We start from the raw sequence: 15,808 nt of genomic DNA, 5'->3' as shown, positions 1-15,808 counted from the left end.
GGTGCGGTGTGGTAGTGCGGAGGCATTAATAAAAATAATTAAACGGCAATTATCAAACGCGAGTATCAGCGGCGGCGCAAACATCCTCCCCCCTTTGAAAATTATGATTTTCGAAATTTGGGTCATTTTCTTCTACTGGTAAACGGCATAGTTTGACAACTGGTCGCTTCAGTTCATTACCATTTGATGTCTTCAATGTAACTACTCGCACAATCCCATCACTACCCGGATGTGTCTTTAGTATTTTTCCTAATTTCCATTTCCCTGGAGGCGCACATTCTTCTTTGATGATAACAATATCTCCAATTTTCATTTGCTGAGTTTGAGCTAACCAACGGCCTCGAACTTGAAGCTGTGGTAAATATTCCTTTGACCACCTTTTCTAGAACGTCTGCATCAAGGCCTGCACATATCTCCATTTTCGCAATGTGCTGATATTTTCATTCGATAAATCAGTTTCTGGGACCAGGAGTAATGGTCCCCCAATTAAAAAATGTGCTGGTGTTATGGGCTCTAAGTCTAGTGGATGGGAACTTAACGGGGTCAATGGGCGAGAGTTCAAACATGCCTCAATTTGACAGAGTAAAGTCCCTAGCTCCTCTAACGTGAGCCTAGCATCCTTAACTACTCTAGTCAGATGGTGCTTTGCACTTTTCACGGCACTCTCCCAAATTCCACCGAAATGTGGTGCTGCTGGAGGGTTAAAATGCCAATCTATTCCTTCTTTGGCTACACTTGCATCGACACCTCGCAGATAGGTTGATAATTCTCGCTGAACACCCACAAAGTTTGTTGCATTGTCACTATATATTTTTGAACATTTACCTCTTCGTGCCATAAACCGTCGCAGCGCCGCAAAAAAGGCATTACTTGTAAGACCAACCACTGGCTCCAAATGTATTGCTCTAGTAGCTAGACACACAAAAACTGCAATCCATGTCTTTATGCTTGTGACACGGCGTATACCACTTCGAACATCCAAGGGTCCCGCAAAATCAACTCCTGTTGTCGCAAATGGTCTGGCAGGCCGTACTCTGGTACTTGGCAAGGTAGCCATAATCGGGTTTTGAAATTTAGGCTTGGCTCGAACACACGTAACGTAACGCATTCTACCCTTTACAGGCCAAAATCGAAGTCTTACTTCTGATAACAACAACTGGGGTCCTCCATGCAGCAGTATTTCATGATAGTATATAAAAATTAGCTGCGTGACCTTATGACCAAACGGTAAAACTATAGGATGCTTTTGTTCATCCGAAAGCGATGCATGATGTAATCTTCCTCCGACCACAATTAGATTGTCTGTACTGAGAAATGGGTATAGTCCTCGTATCTTACTGTTATTTGGCAGTTCCTTACCAATAGTTAGCGCTTTAAATTCTGCTACAAATTCATCCTTTTGAGCACATCTTGCCAACCATTGTTCTGCCTTTTTAAGATCTGATACTGTTAGATACCTAATCACCTTTTTCGTACATTTTTTAAATTTTAAGAATTCAATAAATTTCAAAATCCAAGCCGTTGCGCGAATTAACTTCTTCCATTCTGAATGCTTATCTAGCAATACATTTTTTCGCTGTACTACAACCAGACTCAATTGCATAGTTCTAAGCTCTGGTAGTGCTTCTTCTGGTATCTGTTCAAGATCAGTTGCCTTGCTCCTCGATTCTGTATCGTTTGATAGCCAATGTGGCCCAAACCACCAACCATCTGCCTCTTGCAACTCTTGCGCTGTTGCTCCTCGGGAAAGTACGTCGGCTGGATTTTCATTTGTTGGTACATGATGCCACTGTTTAGCTCTTGTTATCTCTAAAGTTTGACTAACACGATTAGCTACAAACGTCTTTAATCGTGATGAATGGCTGTTGAGCCACCCCAAAACTATCATTGAATCCGTCCACAAATGAATAGTTTCACACTTTATGCTTCAAGAGTCTGCTACCTTAGCTGCTAACTGAGCTAAGAGAAGTGCTCCGCTTAGCTCTAGTCTTGGAATTGTTGTTGACTTGAGTGGTGCTACTCTAGTTTTCGAACAAAGCAAGCGTGCGTGCCATATGCCTTGATGATCTGAACTCCGTATGTATATGCACGCTCCGTAAGCTTCCATTGACGCATCACAAAATTCATGCACTTCAAATTGGTCACCAGATTGGAACTTGCACTTACGATGAATAGAAAGTTCCTTAAGTAACTCTAGTCCAGAGTAGTAACTTCTCCATTTTTCTTGAATATCTGACTGTAGTGGTGCATCCCAATCTATTTTTTGCTGCCAGAGATGTTGAAGAAAAATCTTGCCTTTGATGAGGACAGGACCCAAGAATCCCAAAGGATCGAACACCCTATTTAGTTCTGATAGCAACTTTCGCTTTGTCAGTGCTACTTTATCTAAAGGAATCGAAATATTAAACTTGAACTGATCAGGTGCTGGTTGCCAGCATAGCCCTAAAGACTTAACAGTATCCTCATCACCTAGATTTAAAGCGAAAAAAGGATCCTTTTGGTTCACACTTATGTTGGCAATGATCAAATGAGAATTCGAACACCACTTTCTCAATGGTAGTTTTGCAGATTCCAAAATCACGGTTATATGCCTTTGTAACTGCATACATTCTTCTACCGTATCACAACCTGTCATAAGATCATCCATGTAAAAGTCCCTGTTTATTACTTCCGCCACCTTTGGATTCTCCTTTTCTATGTCTTTAGCAAGCGTAACTAAACATTGCGTGGCCATAAAGGATGCGGGTGTCGTACCATATGTAATTGTCAACAGATTGTAGGTTCGGAGCATTTCACTTGGATTTGCACGCCAAAGTATTCTTTGTAAGTGACGATCTTCTGGCGCTATCATTATTTGCTGAAACATTTTTTCAATATCAGCCGTGATTACGTACTGATGTTTCCGAAACCTAACTAGAATTGAGAAAATATCTTCTTGGACTGTAGGCCCACGCATGAGTACATCATTTAGTGCCAATCCGGATGTAGTTCTTGCTGAACCATCGAAGACTACTCGTGTCTTGGTTGTAAGACTCGAAGACTTCAGCACCGGTCGATGTGGTAAATAGTATCCCTTTTTAAACAATTCTTCCTGGGTCGTCACTTCTCGCATATGCCCCATATCAAGGTACTCCTTCATGAATTTTACATACTCCACTCGTAACTGTTCATCTCGCTGAAGCCTTCTTTCAATATTAATGAACCTTGAAGTTGCCATCGCTAAACTGTCACCTAAGTTTTGCGTCTCTGGCTTGGTTGGTAAACGCAGAACAAAGCGACCATCTTCACTTCGCTTAACCGACTTCTTGAAATGCTGGAGAGTTTCTTCTTCTTCTTCACACCTTCGATTTGCCTTTGATCCTTTTCCATATTGTTGCTCATCTGCAAGTATTGCCTTCTAGTCACTTTCCATTGTTTCTCCAAGAGAATTAATGCCTAGAAGACAAGTAACTTCAAGCCCGCCTGTGACAATCCAACCAAGTTTCGTGTCTTGTAAACTGAGGTTTCCGATTCCCAAAGCCACGCGCTCAGCTTCTAGTAACTCATAAAATATCCCAGCTCCAATTAAGAGATCAACTGACCCAGCTTTATCAAACTTGGGATCTGCCAGTTTACATCTTAGCTCAAAGGGAATGTTCCAATTTCTTGTTGGTGCATTACATGCTGGGAGTTCACTCACAACAGTTGGTAACACAAAGCATGGCAAAATTATTTTGTAGTTTGTGATCTTAGAATTCAAACTTATTTCTACCTTCGCTACAGACTGAACTTGACTAGCTCCCACTCCTCGAATTGGCAACCTTGTTTTTTGAGTGTTGAGTTGCAGGACATTTAACAGACCTCTCGAAATAAAATTCACCATCGACCCACTATCTAATACCGCTCTTGTGTCGCGCATAATACCACGACTATCAGGCACTTGTACTATGGCGGTTGAAAGAAAAACATGCGTGTCTGTTGGCTTTGCTGCAAGACACGAATGCACTGATGACTGTCGCTTATCTGGAGGAGCAGAAGAAGTTTGTGGATCTTCATCTTCATTGCTATACTGCTTTGATGCCTCACCTTGACCGAACTTTCCATTATGCAATAATGTATCGTGTCTATTCTTGCAGTGCTGACAAACGGAGGTCGATTGACAAGACGGAGCCATATGGTAAGGACTCAAACAGTTAAAACACAAACGAGCACTTCTTACAATATTGAACCGGTCACCTTGTTTAAGTTCTTTAAACTTTTCACAGTGATATAGTTTATGAATTTGATTACAGCAAGGACATTTTGCAGACTTGACTTCTGTTGCTGCTAACGTAAGTCTTTTTCCGGCATGCGGATTCGTCCACTTTTTTTTGGTTCCATTATTGCTATTGTCCCATGTTTCCGAATTTTCAAAAGCTATGCAACGACTAGCCAGGAATTCCTCTAATTCCTTATACTTTGGCAGTTCATTGTTTGTACGCCGTATTTGCCATTCATGACATGTTCCACGGTCAACTTTTCTAAGCAAAACTGTCACTAACCATGCGTCCCACATATCTACCGGCTGTCCTAGCGCTTCTAGTGCTGCGACCTGTGCGACAATATTAGAGTGCAGTGCCTGCAGATCATTGGCAACAGCGGACTCTACTTGTTTAAAATCCAGTATAGCACGAATGTGAGATTGTATTACCATACTCCTGTTTTCGAATCGTTGCTGTAATCTTTTAATTGCTACAGAATAGTTTTTCTCAGTCATTGGAATTGCCTTGATCACATCCAATGCTGCACCAGAAAGCGAAGATCTCAAATACGAAAATTTTTGAGCTGGTGGGTAAGCATCTTCGTTGTGCACCATACCCTTAAAGCAATCAAAATAGGATTCCCACTCCTGGATGTTACCATCAAATTTTGGTAGGGTCAATGGTGCCAACCGAGCTCTTTGCATGGGCATGGAATTCATGGTATTATTTTGAATAGATGAGTTATGACTTTTTTCTGCGTTGATTAATTCTTGCATTTCCGATCTAATTGCAAAATAATCATTCTCAAACTCCTCTCTATCTTTATCAATCTCTGCAGCATTATCAATATCAATAAGCTCAATCTGAGACTGAATGTCATCAAATTTACGGTTGACTTCAGGTAATTGTTCTTGTCTGAATTCTAATAATGTTATCGCATCCACTGTCGGTCTAAAGCTCTGAACAAACGTGCGAATACGCGTCAGGGATGCCTTGACTACCCCCCTTTTTCTTCGCAAATCGCTTAAGACCTTCCTATCATTGTCATCAAGAACCATGTTGTCCTGATAACTTCAAAAACAAGTGTTTAAATATGCAAAACGCCCAAACGACAACAATAATAACAGTTTTTATCAAATTATAATTACTCCGACTGACATGATCAAACTCCTAAAATTGATAATCAATAAATTTATTGAAAATAATAATTAAAAAAAAAAAAAAATATTATTTAAATCCAACGACAAGGGCAATTAATTCAACGCATATAGCGTCCGTAAATTAAAGATAATACTCACACAGATATAAATATATGATCACGTCGAGGTCACCAAAATGTACGGGCCGGATACGAAACAATAATAGGCCGTGCCGCCCGGTCACCTTAAATACTTCGCGCGGTACTCACACACCGACCGACCTGTGTAAATGTGTGTATATGTGTATAGCGACTCAAAGGAAGTGGACGGGGTCGCCGAGCAAGACCGAAGAGTGCTAGTGTGTGGTGTGTGTGTAAGTGTGTATTTGTGTGAGTGTGTGCTTAAAAATTAATAATAAAAGGTAACACGTTCAAGTAAATAATTAGTTGCTGTATAATTCACGAAATCAATAATAATGTAACTATATTAGAATCCCAGCAACACGATAATACAGTTCAAAAAAAAGATATAATATAAATCATTAATGTGTGGCCCCCCTTATGACCCGAATAAAATATAATANAAACCCAGAATATTCAATTAAAACATGACGCGTTATTTCACTAGACAACAAGTTCACAGGGTATAAAATCAAATACAAACACATTTAAGTCTATAAATTCAATATTTATTTCGTAATGCGTGCACAAAATTTTTAAATATAATTAATGTAAGTAAACTAACAAGTGGTGTCATATGATTTAGACTCATTACAATCGCAAACATGACCTGCTTTTACATATTCGTTTTTTACATTTTCTATAAATTCATTTCCCTTACATAGTAAAACAAATATACATTTAGGATTCCATTTTGCATGTTCAACCCACGGTATGTCATCATTTGTCCATTTTTGTAAAACAAGTCCACAGAAAAAACATTCAACTATATCTCCTACTCCTGTATATCTGAAACCAGATTCAGATAATGTATATTTATTTTGACACGAAGTGGATGGAAAAGAATTATATGATTTTAATCTCGATAAAAATGTTGTAGAATCTGAATAGACTGGATATGAATTATTTCGCACCAAATAAACTAAAGATGGAAAATCGATTGAAAATTTCTGTAAATTCATGGTTTTTGATAAAACTGAAAATATTTAATCGTAAAAATCAATAAGATAATTTGTCGGAAAAATAAAAAATAAAACACAACTTGATTGATCAACGGTTCATTAAAAACTAACTAAATATTTTAAATTAATTATGTATTATTTAACATCATGTCTGGCAATTAATAATGTAACTGGTTAAACATTTAAATTTTTGTTTTGAAATTACAGGGAGATTGGATGCACTGTAAGGGTAATTTGTTCTTTTGATTTTTTTTCATCTCCCTGTAAAAATGGAGCCAAACTCCCCAAACACATACTACTGAGCTAGGCGAATAAAATATAAAGGAAGCAAAAAGGGCTCAACAATTGTCAAAAATGGCTAAAAAATAAAAAAAATAAGATCATTTTTCGAAATCGGCCAAATGATAGTGAAAAGTTGATAACGCTTAGTCAAAATTCGACAGTGTGGCGAGATAAGCAGGCAGTTGTTTGGACAATAAATTAGGTATTGCACTGTATATTCCTAAAATAGTGAAAACTATAAATAATGAATGAAAAATAAGACAAATATTATAAATAGTCAACAGTAAGTAAACATACAATATTTTATACAACATATTATTCCGATAATCCCATGTTGGAGATTATATTATATTTTTAATTCCAGCTTGGCAATTGACATAATATTTACTCTTCCGCTTAAATTATTTCTAGTTTTATTGTTTCAATGTCAAATTTAATAAACATTTAAAATGAAACACTGTGAATTTTACTACTAAGCTAACGGCTCTAAAAACGGTGTTCAGTAAGTTAATATTTTCATTTAAAATAATATGGTATATAATTTGAATGATGGTAATTTATTACTTATTAATTATTAATGATTTAGTTATTATATCTGATCCAGTCCAAATGTGTCTTGCAAAGCCACGTTAAAAAGAAAAATAGATGGAACTTTTGTATTAGGTCGGAACACTCACACTCATGATCCAAATCCAAATAATAAGTCTGAAATATCCAACATCCGTAAAAAACTAATGGAGAGAGCTGTAAATGAAACCACTCTTTTAAGGATAATTTACGACCAAGAAGACATCAATTATGTTAATACGTTTTCAATTATTAAATCTAATAATTTTCCTTAACTAATAATAATTTATTGTAATTCAATACAATTTAAGAGACCATATTGAAAACACACTTTTTACAATTCCCTTTCTCTATGGTTTCTTGTGACTAATATAGAGTTATTAGAAGGCCGTACAACACCAACAAATAGACACCCACCCACAGACCAAAGTGTGTCCTAAAGAGTTTAATCCATAGCTTCCCTAAAAGTTTAAACGTTCCTTTCATAACTAGGTATACAATAATTTTCTGTTCCAGTTATAAATAATATACAGAATTTATCCTACTCTCTGCAAAGTTTGCTTTTTTATAAGTAAAATTAGTGGTATATATTTTATTCAATTTGATATAATTAAATACACAGTTCTACCAATAATTAATTTATTATTTTAAAACAACTTAACTACATGTATCTAGTTATACTTTATAATGTTATAACATGTTTAACCAGAAGTTCAACTTTTTTATTCATTTGCTAGTGATCCAAATGGAGCTACTATGTATCACTGGCCAACTGCTGAGGTGTCAATGAGATTGGCTAGACGCAAAAATATTCCAGCATTGCCTGCAACATTACTGGCACTTGGAGAAATATTAGATGCTCAGCACAATTTAATTTAATGTAATGACCATTAATTTTACCAGGGGTACATAGTCGATGACTTTGGAAAGTGCCATGTCATGTTTGCTTGTCCAGAAGTTGTTAACAAAGTTGTATTAAATGGGAGTACAGAGTTGCATACTGACGCGACCTTTAAGGTTGTCCTATCTATGCCAAAGTGCCAACAGTTATTTATAATACATATGATTTTACAAATTCACGTAAGTATATTTTAAATTGGCCTAACTTAGATTGCCATATCTTAAAGCAGAGGCCCTATATTATTAATATTGTGTTAGATGGGTTTACAATTTTTAGTCAATCCCAATGTTCTATGTCTTAATGGAAAGCAAAACACAGGAGGCTTACCAAAAAGTTATAAATCGTTTTAAAACCATTTTTCCAAACATTCAACCGTCTGTCATAATGACTGATTTTGAAATTGGATTGAAAAATGCATTTGCAAATTTTTATCCCAATGCTACTTTCCTGTCGTGTTAGTTCCATTTTATACAGGTATAAGTACATATTTATTAGAATTAATATGCCTAAAATACAACTATTTATTTTTATTTATTAATTAGAGCTTANACCATTGTACAAGACCTATATTACAACTAGGTACATCAGAACGAACTTCAAAAGTAGTCCCTCTTCCAATTTTTGCCAAGTTTTTATCCGAAAGTATTGGTGGTTTTGCAAACCGATTAACACGTATCGTACCAGCGGCACAAATACCTATTTGCTGCAAACGTTCAAAAAGATTGAATGATGAAAAATAATTGTCGAAGTAAAGAAAATGTTTATTTTTTTTAACGATTTTGCAAAGATGTAATACGACTCCTGGACCTTGACCAAATTGTTTTTGAACTTGTGAATCAATTTCGGTATTAGCACCTTGATATAGCACAAAGTCGTATACAATGCCACCTTCGCCACATAACACAAAAATTTTAATACCCCACGGGTTAGGTTTATTTCTTATATATTGTTTTATTGATAAATGGCCCTTAAAAGGGACCATTTGTTCGTCAATGCAAATATTCCTCTCCATAGGAAGAGAATTACATTTTTTTTGAATTGTATCGTATAGTGGTCGAATTTTTATAAAAACATCTTTATTGCCTGGTGGTATTGTCATATTATCAATAAAATGAATATTTGATCGAATTGAAAAAAAACGATCTCTTGTCATATTATCTGCAACAAGAGGTACGCGAGTATCTTTTTCCCAGTACATACGGACACGAGGAAGCTTCAGCGATCCCATTATAATATGAATACCGATTACAATTTTAATTTCATCAGCAGAAGTTGGCTTAAACCTTGTTTGAGATTTTTGGATTGCGTATAAATTAGTGAAATAAGAAATTTGTTCAAAATAATTTTTATCAAAATATTCTAAAAAATATTGCATTGGCGTTTTTATAAGACTAGGAACTGTGTCATCTAAACTATCTAATTTTAAAATCGGTGGATTAAATGGCAGGCTTACCCATTTTATGTCTTTTTTATTTGTTTGTATTATAATACTGTCATCATCTTCTTCGATGGCTTCTTCAATGTCACTTGAAGCAAACTCCACCAAAAGATTATCTAACTCTTCGTGTGGAAAGTCGTCAATTTCATCACCAGATGAATTATCAATTTCCGAATCATAAAGTATCGATAAAATGTCAGAAGACCGTAATTTTGACATTTTGATTATATATTATTTTATTATAACAAAGCAATACACAAAATAAAACCTTTATATGGTAATTATTTCTATAAACGATATAAACGCGGTAATGATATAACACGAAATAAAAATAGAATTATCATGTATCACATGTTTTTTTTTATATCATGGAGGCCTAGCGTACACGATAGTGTACCTCCATATTAACTGATATAAAACTCGTAAGATTGTATTCATGATAACGAAAAACGTTTGTATAGATTCGTTACTAACTTCACTACCAGGAAAAAAAATACCGTTGGTCTTATCAAGTGCAATATAACAGATAAGCAATAAATCATCGTAGAAATGTAATTATCGATATTATATCTAGAATTAAGTTATAAATATCATTTTTATCGGTTGTTATTCTTTCTAATACTATTTATATCGGGTTTATATCGGGTTATATGTATACTAAAATAAAATTCTCGCTTGTTCGAACTAATATGTTGGCAAGATGCTACGTAATGAATTATTAAAAGTAAGGTACACTATAGTGCCCCTGGGGTCTGAAAAGGTTAATTTAATGTAATGACCATTAATTTTACCAGGGGTACATAGTCGATGACTTTGGAAAGTGCCATGTCATGTTTGCTTGTCCAGAAGTTGTTAACAAAGTTGTATTAAATGGGAGTACAGAGTTGCATACTGACGCGACCTTTAAGGTTGTCCTATCTATGCCAAAGTGCCAACAGTTATTTATAATACATATGATTTTACAAATTCACGTAAGTATATTTTAAATTGGCCTAACTTAGATTGCCATTTCTTAAAGCAGAGGCCCTATATTATTAATATTGTGTTAGATGGGTTTACAATTTTTAGTCAATCCCAATGTTCTATGTCTTAATGGAAAGCAAAACACAGGAGGCTTACCAAAAAGTTATAAATCGTTTTAAAACCATTTTTCCAAACATTCAACCGTCTGTCATAATGACTGATTTTGAAATTGGATTGAAAAATGCATTTGCAAATTTTTATCCCAATGCTACTTTCCTGTCGTGTTAGTTCCATTTTATACAGGTATAAGTACATATTTATTAGAATTAATATGCCTAAAATACAACTATTTATTTTTATTTATTAATTAGAGCTTATGGAAAAATATTAAACGTTTAAGTTACCCAGAATACATAAAAAAAACAACAAGACTGCTAAAATGTGTATTAAAATGGTTATGGTACTTGCATTGCTTCCCATAAATGAAATAGAATTGGGATTTCAAGATATTACAAGCCATGCTAGATTAAATAATGTTGACCTGAGAAGATTTTTCAACTATTTTACCAAGTAAGTATATTAATGTAATGACTAAATATATAGTTTAAATAATTTAATAAACTTTTATTTTGTCTTAGTCATTGGATGATTCGAACTGGACCAAACTCATTTTCTGTATACAATCAACCTAGACTCACAAACAATAATATTGAATGTTTTCACGGAAGGATGAAAGATAAACTTCAAGTGTGTCATCCGAATTTATGGAAACTGCTAGGTTAATAATTTAATATTTTTTTAAGTGTTCCCAGTCTATATTTTTAAAAGTATTGTTTGGTTTTTTTTTTAGAACGCATTATATAAAACAAATGTCTTTCATACAGTTTTTTTTTAGAATTTGTATACTATTTTATATAAAAAACTGATAATTTTTATTTTTCAAATATTCACTGGATCATTTAAAAAAGAACCTTTATAATATATTATGGAATTATTATACCTAGAATGTTCTATTATCTTATCTTAAGGTCATCTGAGTGATTGCAGTAAAACCCAACACATAGTAATCAATCAACTAACCATGGGTATGCAAGTAACAAGATCCACAAAATATAAATATATTCTTAACTCAAAGCGTATACAAATGGCTACTGACAAACTGTCCCTAAGACTTATTACCAGGAAAGAATTTTTATTTCAATGCTCACATGTTGTTGATGGTTATCTCTTAAGAGAAGGTAATTGGGCTAGATTTGTAGACATTATTGGTAAGTTAAACTAGGTATACTCTACACTTGAATAATATGTTAATATTTTAAATATGATTGTACATACATTTTTAGATTACATTAGTGAAGATGATCCACCCGTTGAGCAATTGCCTAATCTTGGTAATAGTATTCAATAAATTTTAGATATAATATGTAATGATTAAGAAAAAGATTTTGTTAGAAGATTTATTTCCAAGGGGATAAGGGATAGTCATTTAATGCAAATGTGGTCGTTTTAAACCTAAGGCTTGTAAATTTAAGAAAAAAACTTAACAAATTGTACACTTGCATGTATTGTTTTATTTTTCTAATTTATATGTTTATATATTTAAATTGATAACATTTTAGTTTTATTTGAAGAACCTGAGGTATTAGATATTGGTCCAGTCGTTAATGTTCCCATTGCTGAAGTCTTAGAAGGTGTGTCATTCTACATAAATATCAGTGTGTGCTTAAAACTCATAAATTCATAATATTTAGAAATTTAACTAAAATTATTTTGCTTGATCTATTATTTCAAAAAAATTTAGATGAACAAGAACTTGAGATTGTAGAAAATTCAATTGTTGAACATGTAAACATTGTAAACGCTCCAAATCAGGACAATAGTGAAGGTGTGTAGTCAAAACAAACATATTGAGAATAATTTATGAATGCATTAATGCATACCTTCCTAATGGGATGAAATCATGTTACCTAAAATAACTCTTTAACATGATGAATTATTTATAACAACTAACTATTTAGTATTTTCATCATTTAATTTAACTTATGACTTAAAATACCTAGTTTAATAACATTAACTCGCCCATTCTTGTTATTTTTTTTTTTAAATAATAATGAAATGTCTTGAAATAAATTTAGCTGACAAAATATATCCAGAAAAAATAGACTAACTTATATTATTTTATAATCTTTTGTATATGAAAATGATTTTATTGTACCTGAAGATTTGTAAATACGAATTTGGGAGAATATTCGGAGGCGCTTTGAAGAAGCAGAAGAAATTCCATTTGTTCAAGTGTCTGAGAACATAGAACAATATCGTGTATTACCCAACGAAAATCTCTGTATTATATGTTTTGAGAGTTTGGCAACTCATGCACCTGTACCCTGTGGCCATAAGGTCATGTGTGAAAATTGTGCATCTCAGCTTAGCAGACAGCGTTGTCCTCTGTGTAATACAGATTTTCTCTTAATAATTAGAATATATTAAATTATTAACAGTAAATTATTTTTGTTCAAATCATGTTTAATAAACTATTATCTGTTCCTAAATATTGTATTTTTTTTTTAAATAATCAACTATAGGTACTTTACAAACAAGAATAAATTTACATGGGTAGTTAATTTTTTTAAATTATACAGAGTATCATAAAACAATGTTTTATTCCCATAAACATTAATATGCACTGAATTTACCTTAATTTATTTATAATTTACCTTTAGCCTTCTATTCCTATAATTTTATTAAATTAATTGACTGATGATCACTATTATTATTGAAATAGAAACCAAATCTAGGGAGAAACACATTAAAATATAGGCTGGATAGTTGATTTAAACTTTAAAATAGAACAACTTATTATTTTGTGTGATTAAAATTCGATGTTAATACCTAGGATTTACTTTGATCCTATATTTAATACAGTAAAGAGGCAAACAATACTAACTGAAGAATGACTAGCCGCATTAAGATTATTATAGACTTATGGTAGTATTAAATTTAGTACAGGACCTCAGTGTCGGCCTGGCATACCAAAGGCCCATGGATCAGTTTTTTAAGTGGCCCTATAGTGAAATACAAAATTTACTTGACATTTTGGTGAAAAAATGCTCACCAAATTTTCAAGTAGTTGCTGAATTAATAAATTGTGTACGCTAATCATGGTAATAATCCTCAAAATATGGCTTACAATAAAAAACTATAAGTACCTACCTAATAATAGATGTAGTACCTACCTATTCACTATTATTGGTAAACCTACTTAATAATGTTTACAAATTATTTATCTTGATAGATCAATAGTAATTAGTACTAACAACTAACTGCTAACATTTTAAAATCATCTAAGCCTCCAAATCTACTTAGGTAATTTCTATATACGTATTATCCTTAGTACACAAAGTTATACTTATAACTCAAAACTACTAGTTCGAATTTTGATTTAGATGCATCAAAATTCTTAAAAAAAAAAATATATCTGCTGAATAATAAATGTAACAAAAGGAGAATTCCTATTATCATTCATTATAGGTACAGTGACCCACTTATAACCTACAGTACAGCAGAGCACCTTTTTTATATATTATACTTATTACTTGATACTAATTGTTCTATTCAATAAGATTCCGACAAAATTCGTTTCCAAAAAAAAAACTCCTATAAAATACTGTTCCAATAAAATATTTTTCCGGAAAAAAAAATTCCGATTAAATATTTTTCCAACAAAATACGGTTACGACAAAATAATTTCCGATACATTATTTTTCCAACAAAATACTGTTCCAATAAAAAATTTTTCCTACAAAATATTTTCCGATTAAATATTTTTCCAACCAAATACGATTCCAACAGAATACGGTTACGATAAAATATTTTTCCGACAAAATACGTTTCGGACCAAATATATTCCAACTTTTTATAGATACCCGCGATATCGTTTATAGTTTATTATTGTACGAGTGTTTGTAAACTTATAAATAGTTATTTCTATTATGACGGTGTTACAGGATATAAACACTCACTCACGTTCATACACATGTCAACGTGTACAACATCGCGCGCGCGTGCAAATTAAATAGACCGTTTTTTCAACTAAAACATCCAATATTTTGTTCATCATTCCGATGGACCTAATGATACGATAAGACTTTTAAAAACTGATTTGAATTCGTTATTATGTCTTCTTGGGATCGGCCTAGCCACTTTTTTGAATTTACAATTTTAATTCAGTGTAATCAAAACTTACGTTTTTTTAAGTTTCACAATTTCTAAATCCATATTATAAAGATTAGGGGCCGAAATTTGAAAAAGTGATGTGGCCGATCTCAAGACGACATAATTAAGAAATCAAATCAGTTTTTAAAAGTCTTATCGGATTGATGGACAAAAGATTGGATGTTGTAGTCGAAAAAATGGTCGGTATTGAATGCCCTTAAAAAAAAAGTCTTAGGTAAATTTAAAGATGAGTTAATTGGAAAAATTATGACAGAATTTATAGGTTTAAGGTCCAAATTATATTCACATCGAATCTTAAACATTGAAAAAGAAATTAAAAATGCTAAAGGTGTTAAAAAATATGTAGTGGAAAATAAACTATGTTTTAATGATTTCAAAAATTGGATATATAGTAAAACCCAAAAATATGTTATTCAACATTTATTTAGAACAAAGAAACATGATATTTTTATAGTAGAACAAAACAGAAAAGCTTTAAGTGTTTATGATAATAAAAGATTTATTTTGGATGGTATTGATACATTAGCTTGGGGACATTATAAAACAAATACAGATAGAAATAATTTTTTAAGCCACCTCAAAGACTTGATTAAAAATCAAAATGAAAAAGATTAGGATAATTTTATGAAAAATATTTTAATTATTATTGCATTTCAATTTGGTGATCTTTTTATGTTAAATGGTATTTTTTGACATATTTATGTTAAAATATATTATTTTAATTTTGTGATCTTTTTTCACATTGTTGCTATGTACTGACGTCCCGCCATATACGCATATATTTAAAGGCTTAATAGCGAGGGGGGCATAATATGAGATTATTCACATTAGGAATTTTTCGACCTCGGAGATTTCAGAACAACGACGCGATAAGAAACCGGGTACGTAGTTCTGAGAATCCGACAACCGAAAGTGCGTTGCGGA

At 33.0% G+C, this 15,808-nt stretch overlaps 4 protein-coding genes and 1 pseudogene across 4 annotated transcripts; 1 reads left to right on the top strand and 4 right to left on the bottom strand.

Annotated features, from left to right (window-relative positions):
* Positions 1 to 382: 382 nt before the first annotated feature.
* LOC111026213 lies at positions 383 to 1,888 on the bottom strand. The gene is made up of 2 exons (XM_022304244.1): positions 1,536 to 1,888; positions 383 to 1,457 (listed from the first exon to the last, which is right to left on the bottom strand). Exons 1-2 carry the CDS (start codon positions 1,886 to 1,888, stop codon positions 383 to 385), a joined length of 1,428 nt encoding a protein of 475 aa, XP_022159936.1.
* A 39-nt stretch (positions 1,889 to 1,927) lies between these two features.
* On the bottom strand, positions 1,928 to 3,217 carry LOC111026212. Its single transcript, XM_022304242.1, has one exon. The coding sequence runs from the start codon at positions 3,215 to 3,217 to the stop codon at positions 1,928 to 1,930; it is 1,290 nt and encodes a 429-aa protein (XP_022159934.1).
* Positions 3,218 to 3,397: 180 nt separating this feature from the next.
* Positions 3,398 to 5,278, bottom strand: LOC111026211. Its single transcript, XM_022304241.1, has one exon. It carries the CDS (start codon positions 5,276 to 5,278, stop codon positions 3,398 to 3,400), a length of 1,881 nt encoding a protein of 626 aa, XP_022159933.1.
* Positions 5,279 to 5,952: 674 nt separating this feature from the next.
* On the bottom strand, positions 5,953 to 6,584 carry LOC111026214 (death-associated inhibitor of apoptosis 1-like). Its single transcript, XM_022304245.1, has one exon. It carries the CDS (start codon positions 6,498 to 6,500, stop codon positions 6,099 to 6,101), a length of 402 nt encoding a protein of 133 aa, XP_022159937.1. The 5' UTR covers positions 6,501 to 6,584; the 3' UTR covers positions 5,953 to 6,098.
* A 185-nt stretch (positions 6,585 to 6,769) lies between these two features.
* Positions 6,770 to 12,013, top strand: LOC111026210 (annotated as a pseudogene).
* Positions 12,014 to 15,808: the final 3,795 nt, after the last annotated feature.

Source organism: Myzus persicae, unplaced genomic scaffold (genome assembly GCF_001856785.1).
Source record: "Myzus persicae strain clone G006 unplaced genomic scaffold, MPER_G0061.0, whole genome shotgun sequence".
Taxonomy (NCBI): domain Eukaryota; kingdom Metazoa; phylum Arthropoda; class Insecta; order Hemiptera; family Aphididae; genus Myzus; species Myzus persicae.
Note: the sequence above shows the minus strand (reverse complement) of the source record. Positions and strands in the feature narration are given on the sequence as shown.